General features: G+C 37.1%; 1 protein-coding gene across 2 annotated transcripts in view; it reads left to right on the top strand.

Moving 5' to 3' along the window:
* The window catches only part of Ccser1 (coiled-coil serine rich protein 1), a 978,554-nt gene that overhangs the window by 604,564 nt on the left and 348,176 nt on the right, over positions 1–25,814 (top strand). For both annotated transcript variants that reach the window (XM_035448756.1, XM_035448755.1), the window contains exon 9: positions 12,299–12,343. In XM_035448756.1, coding sequence (XP_035304647.1) covers positions 12,299–12,343 — 45 coding nt within the window. The remainder of the gene's footprint in view (positions 1–12,298; positions 12,344–25,814) is intronic.

The raw sequence follows: 25,814 nt of genomic DNA, 5'->3' as shown, positions 1-25,814 counted from the left end.
CTGTGTAGGGCTGAGGTAGCTTCAGCTAATCTGACTTCTTTGCTGTATATGCCACGTAAATGCCTGAGTGTATAGTGGGAAGAAGCTTGCAATCTGAACTGTGGCCAACTCCTTTATTCCATTGAATCTTTTGACCTTTAAACGTTTACTTTGTTTTGATTATCTTGTTGCTGAGTAAGTACAGGGACAGATGTTTCAAGAATATCTCACAGACTCATAAAAAGACCTCTGGCATTTTAAAGTTTGTCACAACCTCTAAAGCATAAGGAAGACCTTCAAGTAGATAAGAATATCTCCCTAAAAGTGGGAGGAGTAATATGTTCAGTACTTTCCTGGGGAAGCTTGCAAGAAGTACTCCTGGGAGAAGGCATAAATGACTCAAACAAAATTTCCCATCAATCTAATATCCCCAAATTGTACAGATATTAAAAGTTCCCCAAGTATGCAACAGTTGGAGATGAAAACCAAAGGTGGCACATGTGACTGCCAACTTTGTTGGATCTTTGTCAAGAAGCTGTGCTGGCCTTATGACTTTTGCTGTTCCTATCTGATATGGCTGTGCCACTTTCCTGGGTTTTGCAGCTGGTGGGGGTCAGGGCCAGCTTTCCCACTCTTATGACCACAGAGCCAATTCACCCACCTACCCCAGGTTTTGATGGATGGGTGAGGAGAAGGCAACTCCCCCCCGCCCATGCTGCCTCAAGACACATAAGTGATGGGGACAGCTATCCCTTGTTGACCACTTCAGGGCTGGTTCACCCACACTTTTACCAACTGTGTTGGCTCTATTGTGCTGCCCTGATGAGCTACAGTGCCTGCTTTCCAGAGTGTTGAAACTGGCAGAGGTCAGGAACATATCTCTTGCTCTTATGACGATAGGTTCAGCTATTCCACCTGCCTCAGCATTGATGGAGGTGGGGAAGGACCAGCCCATGCTGCCATATCGAAGATGAGGGGTGGGGCTACTTCCCCTGCACTTACTATTTTCGGGCTGGCTCAGCCACACCTCCACCAATAGGGTTGGCTCTGTTGTATTGCCCCAGAGAAGGTACAGGGCTGGGGGTAGTAGTCCTAAAATATTATTTCTAGAACATATTTCATGTAGTTAAAAAGTAAATGGACAAATAATAAGGCACATGGCATTTTATGTGAGCCATATGCAGATCATATTGATTAAGTTGCTGTAAAAATCTGAAAGGAAGATATACAGCAGGAAATCTGCCACACATCTCACTGCTACTTAAAACTAAAGTTTAAAAGTCATGTGGTCATACTATTACTTCATATTTTGTCACATTATTTATATGATTGAATATTTAGTATTTTCCAATTGCCTAAAATTCTTCCATGTGTTGGAGATATGGCTCAGCAGATAAGAGTTCTTAGTAGTCCCAAGAGGACAACCTAAGTTTGATTCCTTGTGCCTATGTTGGGGAGCTCACATCCACTTGTAACTCCAGTTCTGAGGGATCTAACACTGTCTTCTGGACTCCAGGTGCTGCACTCACATGCCAATACCCTCACAGAGACACACATACATAGAATTTTGAAGAAAGTTGATGCAGTTATCTAATTATTCTTTATCAATAAAAACTCGGGGTCAGTTGTAAGAGTAAGAACCTGAATGATAAGAGAAGTGTCAGAGAAGTGACCAGTGATCTTTGTTGCTCCTCCATCCAAAAAGGAGAAGGCCCTCTCTAAGACCCACCCTACTATTTCCTATTTCCTCTGTCCTTCAAAACATCTATGTTTAATTTGGGTCAGCTATTAGCTAGCTATTAGCTAGCTCCGCCCTCTGATTCAAAGCAAACTTTATTGTCAGAATGTGATAAAAATATCACACAAAAGAAAATAAATATTTTTAGATAGTCATGTGACAATTTCAGCCATAGAAACCAAAGAAATGACCTACGACTGCCACCACATGGATTTTCCTTAGCTGGTCCTGCTCCACCTCTCTTCACTCCAATGATATTGGAAGAAAAAAGTTGTTTGAATAAATTATTATGTCAGGTTATAGAAACCTGTGCCTAATGCACTATTTTTCTGTAAAATATCATTTGTCATGTGCATACAATCACATGTAAATATAAAACCACAAAATAAACTAATTATAATTGTTAAATTATTTGCTTCCTGAGGCTAGGATGGCTGTTTTATTTACAGCTGCATCTCAGCGTCAAAGAGAGCATCTTATAAATAATGGCATTTAGGCCACATTACTGCTGAGAAATGTATCAAAAGATGACACCTGGGGCTGGGGAGGTGGCTCAGAGGTTAAGAACACTGGTTTCACTTTCAGAAGATTTCAGTTCAATTCCAGCACCCTCATAATGGCTCACATCCATTTGTATCTCCAATTTCAAGGAATCCAACACAGAGGTCACCTCTTCTGACTTCTGTGAGCACTTGTGATGCATAAACATACAGGCAGGCAAAACACCAATATCCATAAAACAAAAGTAAATAAGTCTCATAAGAGAGAAAATGAGTAGACACCTTTAAGTTACAGGAATGTTCAGTGATTTTTGAAAACATTGATGAATATTCAATAAAAGATAATCACTGTTTGTGTACATGGTACTTTCTTTTATAATCATTTCCAGGAAAGGGCAAACAGATTTGGGATTCTGTTGCTTGCTACAGAATATAAATTGCCTACAGAGTGGAGTAGAATAAAATGACTCTGGACAATGAGGCAGTTGCAAAGCCTTGTCATTATGATTTCCATGGATTCATCAAGTTCTGGGAACTCTGAGGAACTGCAGATGTTGAGCCTTCTTCAAACACTAGTTAATCCGAGAAAAGAAAAGAACATCATAATACAGATTAATACATTGAAGAAGAGTAGAGATGCAAAGAAATGGATGGGCATTCATGTGAATGCCTCAGCAGTCAAATGGAAGTCAAGTTTAGGACCACCACTTTCTAGGACTCTTTGGATTTTCAAGAGATTCTATTTAGCAATTGTTGTCAATGTCAGTGTATGAAACATATTAAATATCATTGAACTTTTATTGGATAGAATCTTATTTGACTTCATGATTTCTTAAGTACCTATACTCAATTTATAATACAGATTCATTCTTTCTGCACTGATCTGATGATTTATTTAAATCGTGATTTGAATTTAAAGTACACTAAATGTTGTGATAAATTTCTATCATCCTTATTCTTTATTTTTGTAGAAATTATTTATTTGTGTTTTGCATATTGGATCTTGAAATAACCACTGTCATTTTGACAGGAAGGAAACACTCTTCAATCAAGAATTGTTCTCTAAGGGATGGTCTGAGATCATCAACTTCTTATTCATAAAGTTCTGTCCACAATTATCTTTAGACATCTATCAGGAAAGCTTAACAGCACCAATTTGTTTTTGTAGTTGTCTAATATAATTTACAAAATTACTAAATCTTCTAAGTTATCAATAAAATCTCATGCATTTATTTTTATATTTGTGATGCTTGGGATTACTCATAAGACTTTCTAACTGCATATAATATAAGCTAGTTGAACTCTTTAAATGCATAAATGATTTATAATATAAATATTCAGGGGCTAGAGAGATGTCTCTTTTTGTAGGACCTGGGTTTAATTCCCAACATCTAAACCAAGCCGTTCAAAATGACCTGTAACACCGGCTCCAGGCTGTCTTATGTCTCCTTCTTACTTCCATGTGCATACAGGGGCACGTATATTCTCTCTCACACAGGTGTACCCATGAACAAAATCAAAACAAATATTTTAAAATAAATACTTTATTCACTAAACATTGAATTACATTCTTAGCACATTTAGCACCTACCAAATACTATTTGGGCATTTGAGATTACTTCAAAATTAATAAAGTCCAGGTTTTTTGTTTATGTGGCATTTACAGATGGTGCACAATATTAATAAATTTCTAGAGAACATTCAAATATTTTGTCTTCATGAAGGTGAAAAGGTCAGTAGATTTAAATATTTGATAGCAATCAAAAAGGCTTCATCAAGAATGTTGCAGTAAGGAAAACTAAGAAAACCAAGGTTGACAGTACAGAATTAATACAAAATGGATTGCAAGGGAATAGTTTTAAAAATAAGAAAATAATCAGGTTTTACAATATTGTATGCTATTCATTACATTATGATAGTTACATGTGTAAACTCCTGTCAGTTTTCCCACCATTGCTGTGCAGTAGAGCAATGTCTTCATAGATACATATATTTATTAGTATTGCATGTATATATGTTATATATATTAGGATTGCTGATTTTCTGCAGTTTTCTTCAACCTTGTGTAAGATAATCAGGTAGAAACTGTTAGGAACAACAATATACTGAACGTCCATAAATATGAAATGTTGATTAGTCTCATATCTGATACAGAAAGACACATTCCTAGAAATGACCACCTCCCTGAGAACACCAGAAACTCTAGGAGTAGTCCAGTTCAGGACAAAATTTACCACATGAAATCTCATAAAGTAGAGGATCCAAGTCCCTGAGGCAGAAGAAATTTAAGTTATGCAGTACCACGATGAAAACTGCCTAGATTCTGGGGACATGGACACATTGTACTAGTTTAATACTTTAGTTAGCCTAGAGCAACCATAATCACAAACTCTATGAAATGTTATTTGTGCCTGTACAGTAACATTAATTTTCTTTTAATCTTTGTCTGCCTCAGGAAATATGTCAATTGAATTTCACATTTCTTTCCAAGGAATCAGGGACTCTGAAATACAAATTCATTTACCTTATTTTTTCTCCACATTTCTTTCAGAATCCTGAATGTATTAAGACCCAATAATTTATTATCTTGCATTTACTTCTTCAAAATATAAAAATTATACTGTCTAGGTCGACTCTGTGAACTTTAATAAAATAAATGGGTTATTCTCTTCACTTTTAAAAACATATTTATCTAAGCTAGAAGCTCATCTCAAGAACACAGGCTCTTTTTGGAACAAATGTCTATAGGAGTCACAAGGGATGTTGCAACCAGACACTCCTGGTTTTATATTCAAATCTCTTTCCTTTGACATATCTTCTTGTTCAAGTTACCTAACCTCTTTGCCTCACTTTCTCAACCTTCGAAAAGATTAGACGTCATGGTGCCACTTACAATACAATACAATGTGCATTTCACAGTACTATTTATCTAGTTCAAGGCATCTTAAATATTTTCCAATTGTGCTCCTTTTTCACATGAAAATTTTTGTGTAACCTTTGATCTATAGGTATATAAAACACATGTAAAAAACAAATGTTTATTCATAATAATTTAAAAAGAAATCTACTTTTTAAAAACAAGTGTTTGATATACATATTGTTTTATACTTTATGAAAGATGAATGCAAATTTGCACACTAATGAGATGGATTGTTTAATTTTCTCAAAGAAATAATTTTGGCTGAATTTTTTTTTAACATTTTTTAATTTAGTTTAGAAGCACTCTTATTCTCCCATCCCCCCATTCCTTCAGCCTCTCATCCTCCCATGCTCCCCACCGACCCCCCCAACTCACCCCTCCCCCCTCCCCAGGGACAGTGAGGTCTTCCACGCGGGATCTTCAAACTCTGGCACATCATCTGGGGGCAGGGCCCAGGCCCTCCTTCCCATATCTGGGCTGCAATGCGGTTCTCCATAGGGAATGGGCTCACAAAGTCCATTTGTGCTCTAGGGATAAAAATTGGCTCCACTGTTAGAGGTCCCATAGACTGCCCAGGCCTCCTAGCTGGCACCCACATTCAGAGGGCTTGGTTTGGTCCAATGCTGGTTCCCCAGCTTTATGACTAGGGTCTCCATGCTCTCACTAGGTCAGGTCAACTATTTCTGCAGGTTTCTCCAGCACCATCTTGGCTCCTTTACTCTTTCCTTCTCCTTCTACATAACTGGATTCCAGGAGTATGGCTCAGTGTTTAGCTGTGGGTGAAGGCTCTAGGAATGGTACACAAGGTAGTCATCAATCTCATTGTAGGGGAAGGGCATTAAAGGCAACCTCTCGACCACTGCCTAGATTCTTAGTTGGGGTCATCCCTGTGGATCCCCTAACATTTCTCCTGTGCCAGACCTCTCTCCAAACCTGTACTGTCTCCCTTTATCAAGGCATCTCCTTTTTGCCCTCCTCTGTTCCTTCCCTGCCATAGTCCTCCTGTTCTCCTCCCCCTTCCCCTTCTCCCCCTCTCTCCTTCCCATCTCCCTCCCCCACCCCCATGCTCTGAATTTGCTCAGGAGTTCCCGTCCCCCTCCCCTTCTTCGGGGGGCCATGTGTTCTTCTCTTGGGGTTCTCCTTGTCTCCTATTTGCCGAATATTTGATACTGGAGAGGATATAGAACATCTTACACATGTTTCAGAGTTTGTCAGTTTTCAATATTTTGATGTTATCATTGTCAGTATTGCAAATACCACCTCACATGGCTATGAAGCACAAAATGATAGACCTGTGTTTATGGTCATTCAAAAATTGGTGTAGATTTTTTCAATATTAAACCAAAATTAATTTAATAAAAATTTATAAAGAAATTTAAATCAGTGTCACTAATAGCAATTTAAACAATCAAACATGTTGACACACTATAATTCAAAAACAGTCTAATTTGATACACACATGCAAAGGCATGATGACGGGCAATTTTAAACATATTTCCACAATTAATCTATTTTGTTTCTATAAGTGCAGAATACTTTGTACTACCATTACAAACACTGCAATATTTATTATAAGATATCCCCCAATCTGAACCAAAGTGATTCAGGAAGCATGCACTGACATTGTGTGGTGTGACATCATTCGCAGAACAAAAGTGTTGCATGTTCAGAACCAGGGCTGTGGTGACCGAGCAATTGTGTGACTAATTGCTTCAGGGAAAATCTTGCATTCATTACATGCTTGATTTTTATTTAATGTTTGGTCATTCCACATTCTGACACCTTTTGAAGATGCTACAGTCTTCATGACCCGCACATTCTTATGTCAGGATTGCTACCTCAGTTTAAGAAGACGCACTGGCATTAAAAGTCAATGCACAAAATCAGCCTTGTCATTTACAAATGTGTTCTTTTAGAAGAGTGCAGAGTTTTCAAAGACAGTGTGCACTTTCTATTTTCAAAATGACGTAACTTAATAGTGAAGCCATGAAGTGTCTGAGAATAATGATGTCTCCAATTTTGAATCAGATGAACAATTTGAAGCATTTAGTCTGGACTACTGAAGTTAGGCATAGGATCACAAAGGTGCCTAGCATGACTAACATCAAAAGTAGAACAGAAAGAAAAGCAGTTTTATAAATGTTGACACTTGGGGGAATTTTGTCTTTAGATAACTTTTGAGTCAAATTCTGGTGAGCTGTTTAAATATTTAAGCCCATGCTTTTAGAATTTCTCTGAGACTTTTACTATCAACTTTACATAAGGAAAAGAGCCTATAGATTGACTGCAAGATAATCAGGATATCCCATGATTAAACTAAGCTTTTTATCTTTAAAGAAAGATTAGAGATTAGATGGAAGGGTGATTTCTTGAGTTTTTTTTTTTTTTGTTATAGTAAGTAGCCATGAGAAATGTTCTGAATTTCTAAGTTAATTCAACAAACACATGAGCAGTCACATACCTCAATACTGACACTTAGAAAATGACTCTTAAACAAGGATTAAGTTGTAAATTTTCATGTATGCATAATTTTTCTCAGAAAAGTAAGTGTATTTATTATAAGTATATTTATTGTTAATAAAATAAATACAAAGCCTACTAGTGAGCCAACAGAGCAAAATACTGACATCCAAACTTTCAATGGCTTGAATTCAGAGAACCACTGAGATGGACATTTAAGGTACTAAACTACTAAGGTAGTTCATCAGCTTCACTGATGAGCCATGGTGCACAGAAATAGCTATAGGGAGCTCTATAGGGAATATCATGGACCCAACCTAAACTGAAACAAATGTGACATTTTTGGACTCCCAGAGATGTATACTGAAAATCCCATTGCAACTTTCATGATAGTCAAAGCAAGACAAATATTAATATTAATATTAAATATTGCCATCATCCTTCAAGAGTGTGCCCTTCTCCCCAAATACTAAATCTCTATTGAAGAAGTGTTTTGCTAAGGTTTGATAATGCAGGCGCTGGACACTTTTTATTCTTCTGGGCCATACATGACAGCTGAGAAGTGAGATAACAATATGATTGTACAAAACAGTGCGACTTCTATTCTGTATTTAAAAAAAATAGTTCAAAGAGAGATTAGATTTAGTAAAAGCTCATTTTGTTCCATTTGTACAAGTTCATTAAAAGAATAGAATTAATCCATCAGGAATACTGGGTCAGTGCAGAAAACACACACAAAAAATAGTTACTTTACAAACTGTAGTAGAGTCACTCTTTCATTTGTACATTGCCAAGAGCAGTGGCATGTCCAACTACAAATAAAGCTCAATGAACACCTTCGATAGCTGTGGCCTGGTATGGTTCGTGTAGATTATCTCAACTTTGACTAAAGTTATAAATTTCAGGGCTGTGAAATTTGGAATACGTGGTTCAGGAATGCTCCATAAGTGACCAAGTTTTTCAGACAAGATAGATGGTAGATATATTAGCAAAAATTTTGTTAGACAAAGATAATTATGGATCTGAACCCCAATGGCTTGGATTCAAATTTTGAAACTGCCACTTAACCTAAACCAAGTTCCTGGCTGCAAGCTTATTTCTCTGTCAGATGGTGCTATTGAACCCCAAGCTATTTACAGTGTCCATGTCTCTCTTGTGGCTGAGACAAATGTTAAAAAGTCAAACAGTCATTATAAGCTTTTAAATAGTGAATTTCTACTTCATCCAGTTAAATCATAACTTTTTACATCTAAAAAATTATCACAGGGTAGTATCTTCATTAGTAGGAGTAAAATGTGTATTCCACTCTGTGTATTTCTGTATCAGAAAAATAAACCAAACAAATCACAGATTCTGGAGTGTATGCTTCCATCATTTGGGGTATGGCAGAGCTGATGAAATCTACACGGCAGGATAGCAATTTGTAAGAATGTTCTGACCGTAACAAAGGGGATGGAGTTTCACAGGTCCAGTTTTCTGATATAACAGACAGTACACTCCAACCGAGTCCCAACCACTCAGCCAGTTGACCCCATACTCACACAGTTGTAGGGGCACATGCACACATATCTGAGTAGAGGAGAGATTTATGTAAGGAGTTCTATTTTTTCAGTTAATAGCTTTTTCTACTTTATGCCTTGCTAAACCATCTTAATTTAGCACACTGCAGAACATTTGCTTCAGGATATTTCTTTGCTCTACCTACAATTTATAACATTTTGGTTTGGTCTTGGGTGATTAATTTTGATCAATGCAAAGAGTTGGTACTCTCTACTGAGAAAATATATATAGTGTGGGAAATATGTTTTCCCAAGTCACATTCCCAAGAGTATGTTAAAATATAATTTACTTTAGACACGCTAGATAGATATTATATCTTTACTCATGACGAATATTGAAGTAGATTTCAAATCAATTAATATTCTGTTTGTATTAGTTTTAAGAGCTAGATAACACACACAAATTTGAATATATACACACGAATAATTTGACTGCTGATGGTTTTATTTGTTTTTCTGAAAGCCCAACTGTGTCAGAGACTAGAGTGAAAATATATTAATTTTCTTCTGAGTGAATTCATTGTGCTTCAGTGGAAATAATAAACCTCATAAAAATGCCAAATGTTTTCTCTTGTGTGGTAGGTAGACAGCAAGTAAGGAGATTGGATATTCTTGACATGAAAACACCACTTCCCTTAAATGTCACTGCTCAACTAATTGAAGGTGATGTCAATGACTGATGTTGGCACCACAATCTTCGATTGGGAATCTCCACATATATGATCTTACCTTCCTTCCCCATGGCCTGGAGAAGCGCAACTGGAAAGAAGCTGGTTACTAGAATACCATGAAAGCTGGTATTACCAGCGCCTTTGACAGCACAGAGTTCCTCTCAGTTAGGGCAGTGTAGTGTCCATGAGCTCCTAGACACTCCATTTGATACAAATGGAGAGTACAGAGCTTTGTCTTAGGAATGCAGGAATTACCAGTGAAAACAAATGTAGTCTTCCATTTACTTTCATCCAAGCCACAGAGGAATTTGTCTAAATCAGCAGAAACTTAAAAGTCTGTGAGGGGTAATTCTAGTTCTCTGAAGTGAATATAACAAAATCTAGCAGTCATAAAATAAAATTCACAGTATATGTCAGACAAAAGAAATTACTAGAAAAGACAGAAAATGAATAATTAAGATTTATAACCAGTAAGCAAATTCAGTCAAAAGAAACAGAACTGGAAATGACAAAGGACAAAACAATCAAGTCATTATTTTGTATAAAAATAAGTGAATGGTTTGAGGAAGGGAACTAGCACATGATAATACCAATTACATATAAAAATGTAAAATGAAACTTAACAAACTGTCACAGTTTAGATAATGTAGAGGAAAAGTCCAATGGACTTGTAAATATAACTGTAGAAAATATGCAAAATGAGGAACCAAGGAAAAAGAAACTGACAAAATAAGGTATCAGTGATAGATGGGACAGATACCAGTTAACTTAAATCCCTGAAAAAGGTAGTCAGAAGGATGAAGAACTGAAAGATTGTTTGAAGAAAAAAAAAGTGAACCTTAAAGTCTGTCTCAAAAGGTAGCTCTGAAAGGAATCTGTCAAATTAAATGTGTGCCAAAATAATTTAAACTTGTATAATTAATGTGACTTGGTCTCCGTGTCTGTTAATGAATGCTTCCTATATAATTTCCCTTCTCTAAATGCAAGGGAAAGCACAAGTATATAAACATACATGCAATAAAGATGATAAGATTGGAGAGGAGAGGATGAGTTGGAAGATGAAGACAGAAGGCAGCACTGGCCTTTGCATTTCACCTTCAGAATGAGCAGATGTGTTGGTGATGATGCTTATTAACTTAAACTGCAGAGATTATGTTGACAGAGACTGTGAGATGCATTGGAGGACAGACACAGAATTTGGGAACTAGAGATTAAAAACACATCATCCTGAATTCAAACATGCCTCCTCATTCGGCTTCTGCATGCTAAAATGTGTGCAAATGAATTGATTTCAGGGTATTTTTATCCATAGACCCAACATTTGAGAAGTGCTGTTTGGCTTTACATTATTTCTTTGGAATTTCCTTGGAATTCAAACTTTTCTAAATGTGTTCTATGAATGAGGAGACATCTCTCTTCAGAAGGCAGGCTGAAATTTGGTGACACATGATCTGTCGGTGGGTTCTAGAATCTTTTGCCGAGTTAACAGAGTATGTGAAGTAGAGAAGTTGCTTAAATAAGATTTTCTTTATAGCTGTACCAGAGTAATTTAAGAAAGGAGTTTCATATATGAAGAAATGATTTGTTAAAACATCACTGCAAATCTTCAGAGCATAAATGAGAATGTGCAAAGGTATAACATTATACTTTATTATATATGTGTATGTTTATTTGCACATATACATATATAAATGGAGACAACAAAGGCAGTCTGAATTTTAAGAGTGTGTCAGCCATTTTTAAGAGGGAGGAGTCCTTTTTATCTCTTCCTTCTCCAACCTGGAATAAGGTCATCACATATATTTCGTCCAATCATATAATCTTTGGAGACTCTCTTACATATACTTCCTTTTATATTTCCAATCTCTAATACAGTACATGAATCATAACACCATTTATTAAATACATCTTGTTAAATAAAGAGGAAAATGAGAAAGAAAAGAGTCATGGTGGATGAGAAAAATATGAAAAAAATAGTGCTGTGGCATTTTGGTGTGATTTTCACTTAATTTCTCCACGATAAGCAACCATTACCAGGATAGCTGCAAATATTAAATATTGTGTTTGGCTTTTATATTAAATAAGTCTTCTACTATATTCCTTTACTAAGTTGCATTGACTAAATTACAAATGATAATGATGGGGGTGGATGGATGGATGGTGGAGAGATTGATGATAGACAGCTAGATAGCATATATATGAACAATCAATAACCCTACTTCTCTATCTTGAGTCACAAGCACATTTTTGCAATTAGCTTGCTAAAATACAGATGAACTCTTCTTTCTTTTAAGCATTAGTATGTGAAAGACCTGAATTATCTTGTTTTACTGTGGAAAACAGTCATATCACTACAGAGGGGAAGTCCTTTGTCAGCACTAAGTCCTGAGTATTTGTACGTACCAGTGTTTTTATGATTATTAGTTAACTCCTTGTTTATAATTATGCATTATATATACTTTGTCTTTCAGGGTTTGAGCTTGAAACGACTGGAGGCAGTACAAGGTGGGAGAGAGGTAAGACAGTGTAAAGGGAGGAGGAGAGGGAAGTGGAGAACATGGTTATGGTGGCGCAGTGATGATGACTAAGGGCATTCGTATTGTGAATATATACATGTATATTTATGAAAATATATGTAAGTTCTCTCTATCAATATAATTATATATGTATGTATGTGTATTGCTCATATGTTCCCATATATTCTTGGGAAAGCAGGTTTTGCACATGTTTAAGGAAATATATTATTTGTGCTTACTCCTCTGGAGTGGAAGAAAATACTGTTCATCTGGGTAAGGAATGTTTCTGTTAAACTGGGTTTCTGCAACAGGCCCTCAGAGGGATCAGAAAAGTCTTTTAGGCATAATTTGAAATGTAATATTTAAAACGTCTACTAGGAATTCACAGAATTGATGTCAGCCAGGATATGGTCATAGATGGTGTAGAGTTGTTCTGGTCACACTAGAGTTCTTAGGTCTTCCTTAACAGTTACCGGTTTCCTCAAATGCCTTATCATGCAGGAGAACTCACAACAGTAGCGAAATGACATCATATTAGGAATGCTATCTTTGTAGAATTTTGTTACTATTTTTTGTGACATTTATATATCAAATTGTTGGCAAAGGTGGAGATGTTTTTCTCTTACAAAATAAGAAAATAAATCTTCATCCTCCTGTCACTTGCGGCTTTTTACTCTACAAATGGACTTCCTCCCTAGTGAGTGACATTTGCTCCTTAACTCACTATTCTTGTACTTGGGGATTTTCAGTATCTGACATTTCAGTTCTCTCTTTACTTGTCATTTAGAGACTCTTTTTCTTTGTCTTCTGCTTTCCATCCAGAGGAATTTCCTTTTTCTCTTGGTGGCTCACATCAGAAAAATAACTGAAGAGGAAGAAATACAGATAAATTCTTTAGGTGTTTTTCATGATGTAAGAGACCAAGATTCCAGGCACAATAGGGCAGATGCACATACAGACTTAGATTACAGTGAGGCAGCATGCATACGTCTGCACAGACTCACACAAGGCAAAAACTTCACTACAAAATCTCAGCTCCCCTGAACTAGAAGTTATTTGTAATTGTTAACCATTAAAGGAGTAATTGGACAACAAAAAGAATTGATGTATTTTGGGGGCCTTTTTTGTTTCAGTTTGTTTTGTTTTGGAATTTTTGTCTTTTTCTTGTTGTTCACTTTGATTTCCAGTGAGAGAGAGAGAGAGAGAGAGAGAGAGAGAGAGAGAGAGAGAGAGAGAGAGAGAGAGAGGCAGAAAACATGGATTTTGGTGGGTAGGGGAGTGGAGAGAATCTGGGAGAATTTCAGCAGGGGGAACCATGATCAAAGTATATTTAATGAAAAATAAATAAATAAAATATTGATTCATAAGCATAATGACCTCTCATTTCTGTTCTAAGGGAGAAAAACAAAGGTACTTTACAGTTTATCAAAACATAATCAAGTTCATACCACAAATCAGATTAATCTTACTGGCAATTCTATAGTGCTGAACTATTAAAAAATTCTAGTTAATAAAAGGAAGCACAAGGACTGGATAGGTAGTTCAGTGGTTAAGAGCACTTACTGCTCTCCCAGAAGACTCAGGATCAGTTCCATCATCCACATGGCAGCTCACAACCATCATTAACCCAGGAGATCTGCCTCCCTCTTCTGTTCTCCACAGGTACTTCATGAATGCATGTGTGCATACACATACATACAGACTATACACCCAAGTCCAGTCCAAGAGAGGAAGGAGTGATAATAGAGCAAAGGGGTCAAGATCTGGTTGGGGGAAAATCACAGAAACAGCTTAGCCAAGCAAGTGGGAGCTCACTGACTCTGAACTCACAGCTGGGGCAACTAGTCACTCTGAATGCGGGTGACAGTAGGATGGCTTGGGTAGTTTGTGGGGCTGTGGAACCAGTATTTATCCGTAGTGCAAGAACTGGCTTTTTGGAGTCCATTCGCTATGATGATGAGACAAACTTTGTTGATTCCCCATGGGAGGCCTCAACCTCTCTGAGGAGTCAATGGGGTTAGAATGGGGTGGGGAGAAGGTGAGTGGAGAGCTAGCACAATAGGGAGAAGGAAATGGGATTAGTATGTGAAATAAGATTGTTTGAAAAATAAAAAAAACAAACAGAATTAGTAATTTATTTTAATTTTAAAGGAAGGATAATTTTCATGACTTATAGCTTTAGTAACAATATACTATTAATCAATACATGGATTTAAAATAAAACTTAAAATCAATGATGTTATCAAAGAATCTCTTAATCTATGAAGCTTCAGAAAAGAGCAAGAATCAGATACTTAATATTGGATAAGAGATAGCTGTCAAGATGGCTCAGCAGGTGATGGTACTTGACTTCTCTTCCAGGATGACAGAATGGGTGCATGGCTCCTAAGGAAGACCTCAGAGACTCTTACAGGTGCAGCAACTGCTTTTCCTTGGGAGTACTAAAATGCAATGACTCACTGAGCACACTGATTACCTCCTAAGTCACAGTTCACACTAAGCAGCACTGCAACAGTTCACCAACCCCTTCTTCTATGCCCTCAGGGACATACAGTGTGGAGAAGGAAACATTAAACTCCTGTATCCATAGGGTAATATTACTGAGCCATGGTAAACACAATTCATTTCATCCAGAAACATTACCTTTTAAAATTAATACCACTTTCAAAACATAGTATTTGGTCCTCACTAAAAAGAGTTCTCATTAAATTTTGTTTCTAATTTTCTCATTTCTTCCAATTTTACTTTTATGATAAGTACAACTCTGTGTAAGAAACATGTCAGGGGTATGCTTTAAATTAAAATATATTTTCTCAAAAGTATTTTATGGCTTATGGAAAAAATCTAATAATGTGTACATAATATACATATTATAATATGCATTATATTTATGCATATATTTAAGAGACAGAGGTCTTAAATTGTGGTCTCTAATAATTGAAGGAGAAGATTTGATCATCAAACAAATGCTAGCTCCGTAGTGATGTATCCATTTGACCCTTTATTTGCTCTGGACATAGAACAAAATATGGGCAATTAAAATTAAAAACAATTGCATTGCTTCCTGTTGGAGTTTCACTAGGTTATTTGAAGTCCTTCAGTTTAATTTAATCACTCATGTTAGCTTTACCCATGATTTTGAAAGCTGATCCATCTTATGGTAGTTGACTGGGAATTGAAGATAATTAGTTAAAGTGTGTGGTGGAAGCCATTTTGTCAAGTTTCAAAGATTGCCCATCTGCAGAGATGAAATTACAATTTCTCTAGATTAAGAGAGGTGACAGAAGTCTCCCTGATTCCTGCTGATGATTCTACTTCAGAAAGAAGTGCATTGTGCCTCTGAACAGTTAAATTTTAATATGCTTATTTTCAAAGTCATCCAAACAGCCTCTTAGAATTTCTCACTGTGAGCCCATCATGACTGATTAAGATTTAACTACAATGATGCTGCTTAAGATGAATTACTTTGTCTTAGTTCAAATGACAGACATTCCCAATAGGTGTTGATGGATGTAATACTAAGGACCTATTGCCAAATATTTATAAGAAGGTATAAGAAATGTCACTGAAAATGTTCTATTTACTTCTTAAGGTAATGATAACAGCTTGAACATGCACAGGAAATTGAAGCAGGCAGTAATGTGCTATTTAGGTAACTGGTAAATCCTGTTAGAAAGCTAACAGCCAGGCAGAATAACCAGATTTGGATACTACTGTCCACATAAAAACTGTTTCTCACTTCACAGGGAATATGAGATATTTCCTTCTGGAACCAGAAATGAGTGATCATGGCCCAGGAATACATATTTAGGTTACTTCAAATTCCATGTTCTCACATGGATTCAGTTTCATCAAGTTTTTATGGTAACGGAATGAAAAAGCCATTTATCAGGGGGATTTCAAATACATTGGTAGAAAGAGTAAGTGGGTGGTTATTACACAGCTCAGAAATCTCACCTCATCTACAGCCCTCAAATGTTATGTCTTTTGATTGATGGGATAACTAGGCTTTGTTTAATTTTATAAAATGTTTTATTTAAATTAACAACAATCTTATTTTATATGCCAATCCCAGTTTCCTCTCCCTCCTACCCTCCATTCCCCAAACAAACTTCCACCCCACCCATATCCACTCTTCAGGGAGGGTGAGACCTCCCATGGGGGATTATCAAAGTCTGTTACATCTTTTGGGGCAGGACCTAGGCCTTCCCCTATATATCTAGGCTGAGAGAGCATTCCTCCATAGGGAATGGGCTCCCGAAGCCCATTCATGCACTAGGGATAAATACTGGTTCCACTGCCAGAGATCCTCTAGACTACCCACGTCCCCCAACTGACACCCATGTTCAGAAGGCCTGGTTCTCCAGCTGTCAGACTGGAGTCTCTGAGCTCCCACTTGCTCAGGTAAGCTGTTTTTGTGGATTTCCCAAGCATGGTCATGACCCCTTTGCTCATTACTCCTCTCTCTCTACAACTGAATTCCAGTTCAGCTAAGTGCTTAATTCCAGTTCTGCTTCTGCTTCTGTCAGCTACTGGATGAAGGCTCTAGGATGGCATTTAAGGTAGTCATCAATCTCCTTTTAGGGGAAGGGCATTTAAGGTAGCCTTTCCACCATTGCTTAGATTCTTAGTTGGGGTCACCCTTGTGGATACCTGGGGATTTCCTAGTGCCACAATTATTGTTAAACCTATAACTGCTCCCTTTATTAAGGTATCTCTTTCCTTGCTCTCCTTCTCTGTTCTCCACAACTCGACTTTCCTGATCCCTCATGGTCTCTTCCCCCTTCCCCTTTCCCCTCTTTTTTCTCCTATGTCCACCCCTCACCCCCTGTGTACTCAGGAAGGGTGATCTTATTATCATTAAAATTTTTTGAGGATACTGTGCAAGACGTCACCATGTAACAGCTGTTTCTTCATGATTGTGACTGAGTTCTTTCATCCATTAGAAACTATAGTTCATGGAAAAGTCTCAGTGAGGCTTCACTGAATAAAAATAGAGATGGATTAGTAATCCTCTCAAAAAGTTTATTTTAAGAGGGATTACATTTTGTAAATATAAGTTCTTTTGTTGACTTTCTACTTATGTTAAGTATTATTTAAGCATGTAATATCCTCATGAGGGTAATCATTTTATTATATCCTGAATGTCTTTGGCATTAGACTTGCATAGCTTTGCATCATGTATGCCTTGACAAATTACACATTTCTATTTGAAACTGAAAACCAGTCTGGTCTGGGATCCAAAAGGGGGAAATTCAGAGAATGAAATAAATTCTATTCTGAACGCTGATATAATTTGTCTGTATGACTTTAAGTGCCATGAAAAAATACCACATAGATTTTTCATTATGTTTCAGTGTTTCATTTTGTTTTAATGTTAATTACTAATCAAATAATTTGTTACTAAGTTTTTTAGTTATGTAATTCTTGCCCTTTCTTACATAATGTCTGGCCACTGGAAATAATTGTTTTAATAGGCCAAAAGAAGAAAACTCTGATTTCTGAGAATAGAACAAAAATGATAAAGGATGTACTGCTCTTAGAAATAATTGTCAGCAAAAAGTGCCAATGTGACTGTGTCTTAAGGATCTAATATTATATGCATTTTTTCTAACTAAAAAAATTAAACTGTTATTCATTCTTTGGGAGTAACATTTTTGATCATATTCACCCCTCCTCCAATGCTTCTAAGAATCAGTCTCACTTCTATATCCATCCAATTTTTGTGTCCTTGGAGGTTTTTTTTCCTTTTCTGTTGCTACAACAAGACAAATTTCTTCTCAAATATTTTTGGACTAATGTTCTTTCACTGGAGGGTGGTCAACTTACCAGGGAAAACCAATTCTCCATTTCCCTGCATCAAACAGTTATGAATAGCTCCATCACTATGATTGAGATTTTGTGTCCAACTCCCCTCTCCACCATAAAATATTGTCTAGGGAGTTTTTGCACAGATTTTGTGCATGCTGCCACATCCTCTGTGTATTCTTAGGATGAGCTGCACCATTGTGTCCAGAAGGAACTATACCTTTGTAGTCAGCCACAATTTCTGATTCTTATACTCCTTCCTCCTCTTATTCTGAATGACCACTGAGCCTTGGATATAATTTTGACTTTTCTCTTAAGACAACATTTTTGTATCATTTTGTGATTACTTACAGATATCTTTAATAGCTCTGTATGTTAAACAGAAAATGTACTGCAAGAAAAACCTCAAGATTGGCATTTGTTCTATGTTGAACCTAGTTGTTTATTATTAACCTGGTAGAAAAATGAAACAATGACTTATTTATTTAAAGAACTAAGCAATTAAAACAAATGAAACAATGAGATTTTGGGTGTAGATCAGTGATATTGCTCTTTATAGTATGTGCCAGGCCTTGTGTCTCCAGTAATGTAAATTTGCTTATATTTTCATGTTTCCTTATTATCAAATGTTCAAAATATGATAAATTTTCTGCTTGTACTCAACTTTATACTTTTTAAAATTATATTTACTTTTTAAATATGAGTATGTGCTCATGTATATGGGACTGCTTGTGCTATGGCACATGTCTGAGGACAGCTGTGGGATTTGGTTCTCTCCTTCTACCATGTGCATGATGGAAATAAAATAACTTTGAATGTCAAGCATCCTTACCTGCTAAGCCATCTTGACCTGAGACTGTGTCTTCTGGGAGAGCAGTAAGTGCTCTTAACTGCTGTGCTGTCTCTCCAGCCCCATCCTTCCTTTTTTTTTTTTTTTTTTTTTTTAAAACTAGGATTCATTTAATGGTTCATTACTCTTAGATTTCCAGTAAGATTTACTAGATTTATGATATGGATTTCATTAAGATATCATAAAATATAAAGTACTCCTGTTTTTATCTTTTAGAACTGAATATTAATAGAAAAAACTAGAGGTCATTGTGAATCAATATTTTATTTAAATTGGTGTCTTCCCAGGAGTATGGTTGATATACCCAGTGACACTCCTGTGGACAAAATTGATTTTTCCCTTTCTCTGCAAATAGCTTCTTGGTTAGGGGTGGGATTTTTGTGCACACTTCTATTTTCAGGGGTGGAATTTTGTATTTCATTTGTCTGTGTAGATTTCTGTGCATGTTGCCTCACTCCTGTGAGTATTTATCTATATTAATCTTGTGTCTAGAAGATACCGTGTCCTTAGAGTCATCTACTACCTCTGACTCTTACACTTTTTTCCACACACCCCCTTCTGCATAAATCCCTGAGCTTCAAGGGGAGGAGTTGGATGAAGACATGCCATTTGGGACTCAGAGCTCCAAAGTCATTTGTTCTTTGCACATTGTCTAGTTGTAGATTTATTTGCTATTTTCCATCTCCTTCAAGAAATAGATTTTATGATGAGGGTTGAGTGAGTCACTGATCTATATTTATAGCAATACATCATTAGAAGTCATTTCATTGCTAAGTTTCTTTAGAAGAACAATAGTGGTATGTCTTCTCCTAGACCTATACAGTTTTAGGTTTTTGGATTCTTTAGCAGTGCTAGGTATGAGTTCCATCTCATTGATTGTACCTTAATTTCAATAAAAACTGGTTTATTTCTCCCACAATTTTGCCACTATTGCATCAATATATTGTTGCAAGGTATTTGATTGCACTGTGCAAAGATGTGTCACAATAGTTGGCTTAATAGACAGCTAACTGGCCAATAGCTAGACAGGGAGTCAAGAAAAGACTTCTGGGCAAAGAGAGGAATTGGGGATGAATGTAGGCATGCAGAGGATATGCCAGAAGACACAGAACAAGTTGGAGATACAGAATGAAAGAAAGGGAAAAAAAGCTACATGGTAGAACAAAGATATAAAAATATGGGTTAATTTAAGATATAAGAGCTAGTTGGGAACATGCCTAAGTTATGATATGAGTTTTCATAATTAATGAGAAGACTCTGTGTCATTATTTGGGAATTGGCTGATGGGAAGATAAAGACTTTTTGCAATATTTCTTGCAGGCAGTTTTGTAACTAGGTGATGTTGATGATTATCCTTTCCCTCTGGCATTATATAGAGTACCCTCCAGAGCATTAAGGCTAATCAGTAAGAGTGAAGCTTCTCATTGTGCACCAGCTTGACTTCTTTGATAATGATACTGTGAGGCCCATGGCCTCACCATCAGGTTGTAGAAAGCAACCAATAGCATTAGCAATAGCCTGAGATGTTTGGAGGTTTCCAGTGAATCCTTTTAGCCAACAACTCAACAGATGTAACTCATTCTTGACACTGGAGGTTTTACTTGGTGACATGAGGTATCTACTTGGTGCATAGTCTTCTCATTTTATGACAACTCTGTTCAAACAGTATATGTTCAAACAATATATATATATGGAAGCTAATATAGTAGTAGATTTCTGTATGGGTAGTTATTCCTCTCTGCATTCTTTTACCATTAAGTAGTGCTTGGCTGTGAGGGGCACTAAGCAAATTGTCCCATCACAGGTGCTCTTATTTTCTTCCTTTTTTTTTTCCAGCTTCTTAACAGTGACCTACTTCTCATTTTTATTTAAATTCTTTAATTACTACTCATATTTACATATCCATCCCCCCATTCCCTCCCCCTCTCATCCTTCCACCAATCCCCCCAACCCATCCTCCAACTCCTCCCCAGGGATAGTAAGGTCCCCCAACCCATTCCACCAACTGCTCCCCAGGGATGATAATGTCCTCCATGGGGAACCTTCAAAGTCTGTCATATTGTTTGGGGGAGGGCCTAGGCCCTCCTTGCTGTATCTGGGCTGCAACAGTATCCCCCCATAGGGAATGGGCTCCTAAAGTCCATAGTCCATTTGTGCTATAGGGTTAAACACTGGCTCCACTGTTAGAGGTCCCATAGACTGTCTTGGCCTCCTAGCTGGTATGTGTCTTGGTGAAGCTGTTGTGTCTTGCTGTTAGGATATTTTGCTATCCACATTGACTTGTCTAAACCACCAGAATCAAAGCATCTGAATCTAAGCATAACTCAAAGGATTTTATACCATAAGTTGCTTTTGAGATGACAAATTCCAAATAAGTCATGAAAACCTATGTGGAATATATTATTTAATCTAAAAAAGTCATTCATTGTGTATTTTATATTGTAGAACAGGAAAAAAATCAGTTTTTTCTGCTGACCATGTTTCAGAGGGCACTATCTAAAGTCTCTGGGTTGATGAAATATGAGCCAAATATTCATACCCTCCACAAAATGTAGCACTCATCTTCTCTTGTCTTCAATGACCTTCTAAGCAACTAAGTGAAAGAATGTGTCCATCAAGCCAAAGTAAACTTGTAATAGCTATAGTAGTCAAAAGACTAAGAAGCCACAGACACAGTTTTAGTGATTTCTCGGGCAGAAAACAAGAAGCTGGCACAAGTCAGTGTCTGCCTGATAATGTAGTGTGTCAAAACACTGACAGAGAAGTGTTTCTTTGGTAAACTGAAAATGAAAGAGACAGATGATGGAACCTGTGAGATGAGGAAAGAAGAATTTGAAAGGTCAGGGAGAAGAGGCAGAAACAGGGACAAAGAAAGCAGGTTGAAAGATTCTTTTGAGTCTTAGGTTGGCAGTTTATTGCTAGAAGTGAATGAATAATGGTGCTTAGTGTATAAATGAAAGAAAAGTGATGCATGACATTTCTTATGGCCAGCCAGAATCATGGGTCTGCACGACATGGTATCAGGAATACAGGAGGACAAGTCTAGAATGCTGATTACTGTGGTTTCAGGAAACTCCAATCATTTAACCAAAATTAAGAAAAAATTCAAAATGGCCTAGCCATGGCTAAGAGCTCTAAGTATTAGAAACTCCTCCTCTCTCTCTCTCTCTCTCTCTCTCTCTCTCTCTCTCTCTCTCTCTCTCTCTCTCTGTCTCTCTCTCTCTTTCTCTCTCTCTCTCTCACACACACAAACACACAAAAACATTTACAACAAGCTTAAATAATAATTTGAATTCTAGTTTATTAGATAAAATTTCAAGTCATGTTCAGATACATATGTTCTTTAAAATTACACAACAATTTCACATTTTACTTGGTGGAATTATTCCATTTTCAATTATACATATGAGTTGAAGTATAACAAAAGAAGAAATTTGACCTAGAGCGCCAAATAAATAAGAAAATTAGGGTAACCACCTTGCAGAGAACAATCAGGAGACCTAACAAATAACTAACCTTCAAACAAGATAGATCACTATGGAAGAAAGACAAGACTGAGTGAAACCCTTAGGAGGTTTTTGAAGGGTTATCAATGCATAATTGTCTAAAGAATGTCAGGCTGGTGCAACACACAGAAACAGCTGACCTGAACATCCGGGAACTCTTGCTCCCCATTCTGATAGCTGGAATACTAGCACGGGACTGATCCAGACCCCAAGAACATGGGTTTCTGTGAGGAAACCTCAGAAATCTATGGGACCTCCTGTAGAAGCCCAGTATTTATCCCTAGTATAGGTGTGGACTTTGGGAGCCCATTCCATATAGAGGAATACTCTCTGAGCCAAGACACACGGGGGTGGGCCTAGGCCTTATCCCAAAGGATACAAAAGACTCTGATGACACCCTATGGAAGGCCTCACCATCCGGGGGAGCAGAAAAGATATGTGACAGATAAGGTTTTTAGTTGGGGGGAGTAGGGGAGACAGGTGGGAGAAGGGAACTGGGATTGTCATGTAAAACAATCCTGTTTCTAATTCAAATAAAAAAGTTGGAAAAAAAAGAATTACTAACACACACACACACACACACACACACAAGAATGTCAGTCTGGAAACAGATTTTGTGTCCTGGGCATTAGGCAGGACTAGTAAGGAGAGCCAGCAAACAGGTCAACAGTAAAGCTGCAACAGTGATTCAATGGAAGGTAAGTTTCCCTGTTGATTAAATAAGGCATGATAGAAAAGCATCCTTCAGTACTAGAAGCAGCCAACTTTGTCATTGAAAAGCAATGATAGTTTAGGCTCCATTGAATTTTTCTTACTCCCTGGGAGACTTGAAAGAGCTCAGAGAGACTTAATTTAAATAGAAGGGTTTGAGGCAATGGTTCAAAGTGCACTCCACCCTAACACCATGATATTTGACCATTGACCTCAGAAAAATGACACACATGTTAAAAAAGAAAATCAAAAACCCAAATCCTAAATCATTGATCAAGAAAAAAAAAAACTAAATTTAATAGACCCAAAGCAATCAAAATTTCTTAAACTATTATTTAGTTAGGTGAGTGGGTAAATTAGTAAACTATAGTGTGTCAAAGGTTCTCTCTAGAGTCTTACAAGGTAGTTGTGGTTATCCACCTGGATTAACTCATTCAGCCTTCATCAGGGAAAGATTTATTCAGATGTAAACACTGACAAAGCATGATTTACTTCTTCATTACAGATAAAAGCCACTTGCCACCTAGAAAATGCAGAATGTTTTTTATTACTGTTTTTGTATTTATCTATAACTTAGCAGGATAATATCCTTTCTATTTTCTTTGTGTGCTCATGTAGAATAAATAATTCCTGTGTCTGAAGTTTTAATTCTCTGTGTGAGTAATATACTTAATTCCTTTGTACACAAACACACTGCTTCACTCCTCTAGAGAACTCTGATCCCCTCTCTCCTCTCTGTTAGAAAACAAGTCTTTTAATTCTTTGTATCCCCTTTTCAGCTTTCATATTTACTATTTGTTCACTCCCTCTTTGCATCCTAGCCTCAAATCATGTTGACATTTCTCTAGTCTGTGTCCTCAGTCAACCTGATGGAAAATGAACACCTTTGATTTGTTTTGCTGCTAACTTTACCAGAGTAACATGTGCTTAGCCTCTTCTTGGTGATCAATATATCAGCCATGTGCTAGGTTTTATTTGATTTTATTTATTTATTTTTTTGTCATTCAGATTACCCTGCAGCAAGATAAAGTGTATATGTGATTCTTTACCTTCTTAGAAACACTGTGCCACCAAAACTTTAAGGAGATGCTGTTAAATGCAATCACAACGAATATTAGAGACTAACAACAAATCACGGTTGTTCAAACTAATAGCCAAAGAACAATGGCTATTGTATATTGTCTGTTGGGACCCCCATGACAAAACTCCACTGTTGGGTGGTTTTTAACAATGGAGATACATCAGCTTAAAGCAAACATCAAAGTGTCAGTGGGCATACGTTCTCCTGTGGTTTCTTGTCGTGGCTTTTCTTCTCCTAAGGGACTCATTCAGATTGAATCTGTGCCCATGCTTTTAATATTAATCATTGTCAACAGTAAGGCTTGATAACTCCCCAAATATATCATGTTTTGGAATAACTAGACTTTATATTAAATGTCCTCAGAATGACCATGTGTTTGAAGCTAGGTTCCAGCCTGATATTATTAGGCCTTGTGAAATTTGACAGTTGGGGACTAATGTCAGATCCTAGGTCACTGAGTGTAGAAGAAGTGTAGCCCATCCTTGGCTCAACATTTACAAGCTGTGTTTTTTTGCATCTCATTATGTCAGTTTCTCAGAGAATCACCATCTTCACAGATGTTATCAAAGAAAATGCTAAGAGAGAACTGGAGGCTTGCCTGGGTCCTTCAGTATAGTGGCCTGAGCTTTCCAATGCTGCCCATGCAATGCCTTCTCAGACAAGGATCTAAATGGAAAATGGAAGAAAGTTTAAATAAGGCTGTCAACAGAATAGAAATGAGAGTGTAAGAACAGAGAATTTGCTGATCATAGCTTTTATTGACTGGCCATGAAAACCATGATCTGCCAGAGAGGAGTAAGCCTTGGGCAAGGAACTGCAACTTAGCTCTGCCTTCTTTGGCCATCCAAGAAAGAAACAATGCCTTTCTTTCTATTACTGTGAGTTTTAACTTTGCAGTCAGTTAAGGCCCTAATCCCAGGATGCAGACTTGGCAGAGGAAATATATCACCACATCTTTGATGTTAGTTTACCTTTTGCTTTGGGTCAGCAATAGGCGAACCTGTGCTGGCTTATTTTTAACTAAGCAGTGAAAAGCAGTTTGAGGATTGAAAGTTTGAAAGTTTTAAGCTGCCTTTGAGACTCTGTCTCCTCTTCTGATTTCTTAACTCTTTACCAACCTGAACACATTAGATTTTCAGATGTTCCCAGCTGGAACAATTCTCGGCTGGAGCAATTTGATTAGAAATACAGGCAGCATAGTCAGCTATAAATGTATTTCCAACACATAAGACTAGAGCTGGGGGTGTCTGGAGGGGATCCTCAGTTGGTTTATTATTGTGAATAATTCTTTGTTGTCACTGGAAATTAGTGTCTGAGTCCTTTAAAGAGTACAAAGGGCTGTGTCCATCACTATCTCTTCCCATTAGAGAGCATCCTAGGGCCTTGTGCCCTCTGAAATTGCAGCATACATCTCTGAAGACATGGAAAGAATAGATTGATAGGATGGCAAGAGTCAAAGAGACCCTCACATCGTCTCTTTATTCTGCATGTATCTTGCTCACAAAGATTTGAAGA

This window comes from Cricetulus griseus, chromosome 8, assembly GCF_003668045.3.
Source record: "Cricetulus griseus strain 17A/GY chromosome 8, alternate assembly CriGri-PICRH-1.0, whole genome shotgun sequence".
Classification (NCBI taxonomy): Eukaryota; Metazoa; Chordata; class Mammalia; order Rodentia; family Cricetidae; genus Cricetulus; species Cricetulus griseus.
The sequence above is the reverse complement of the archived record's forward strand: the minus strand, read 5'-3'. Positions and strand labels throughout refer to the sequence as shown.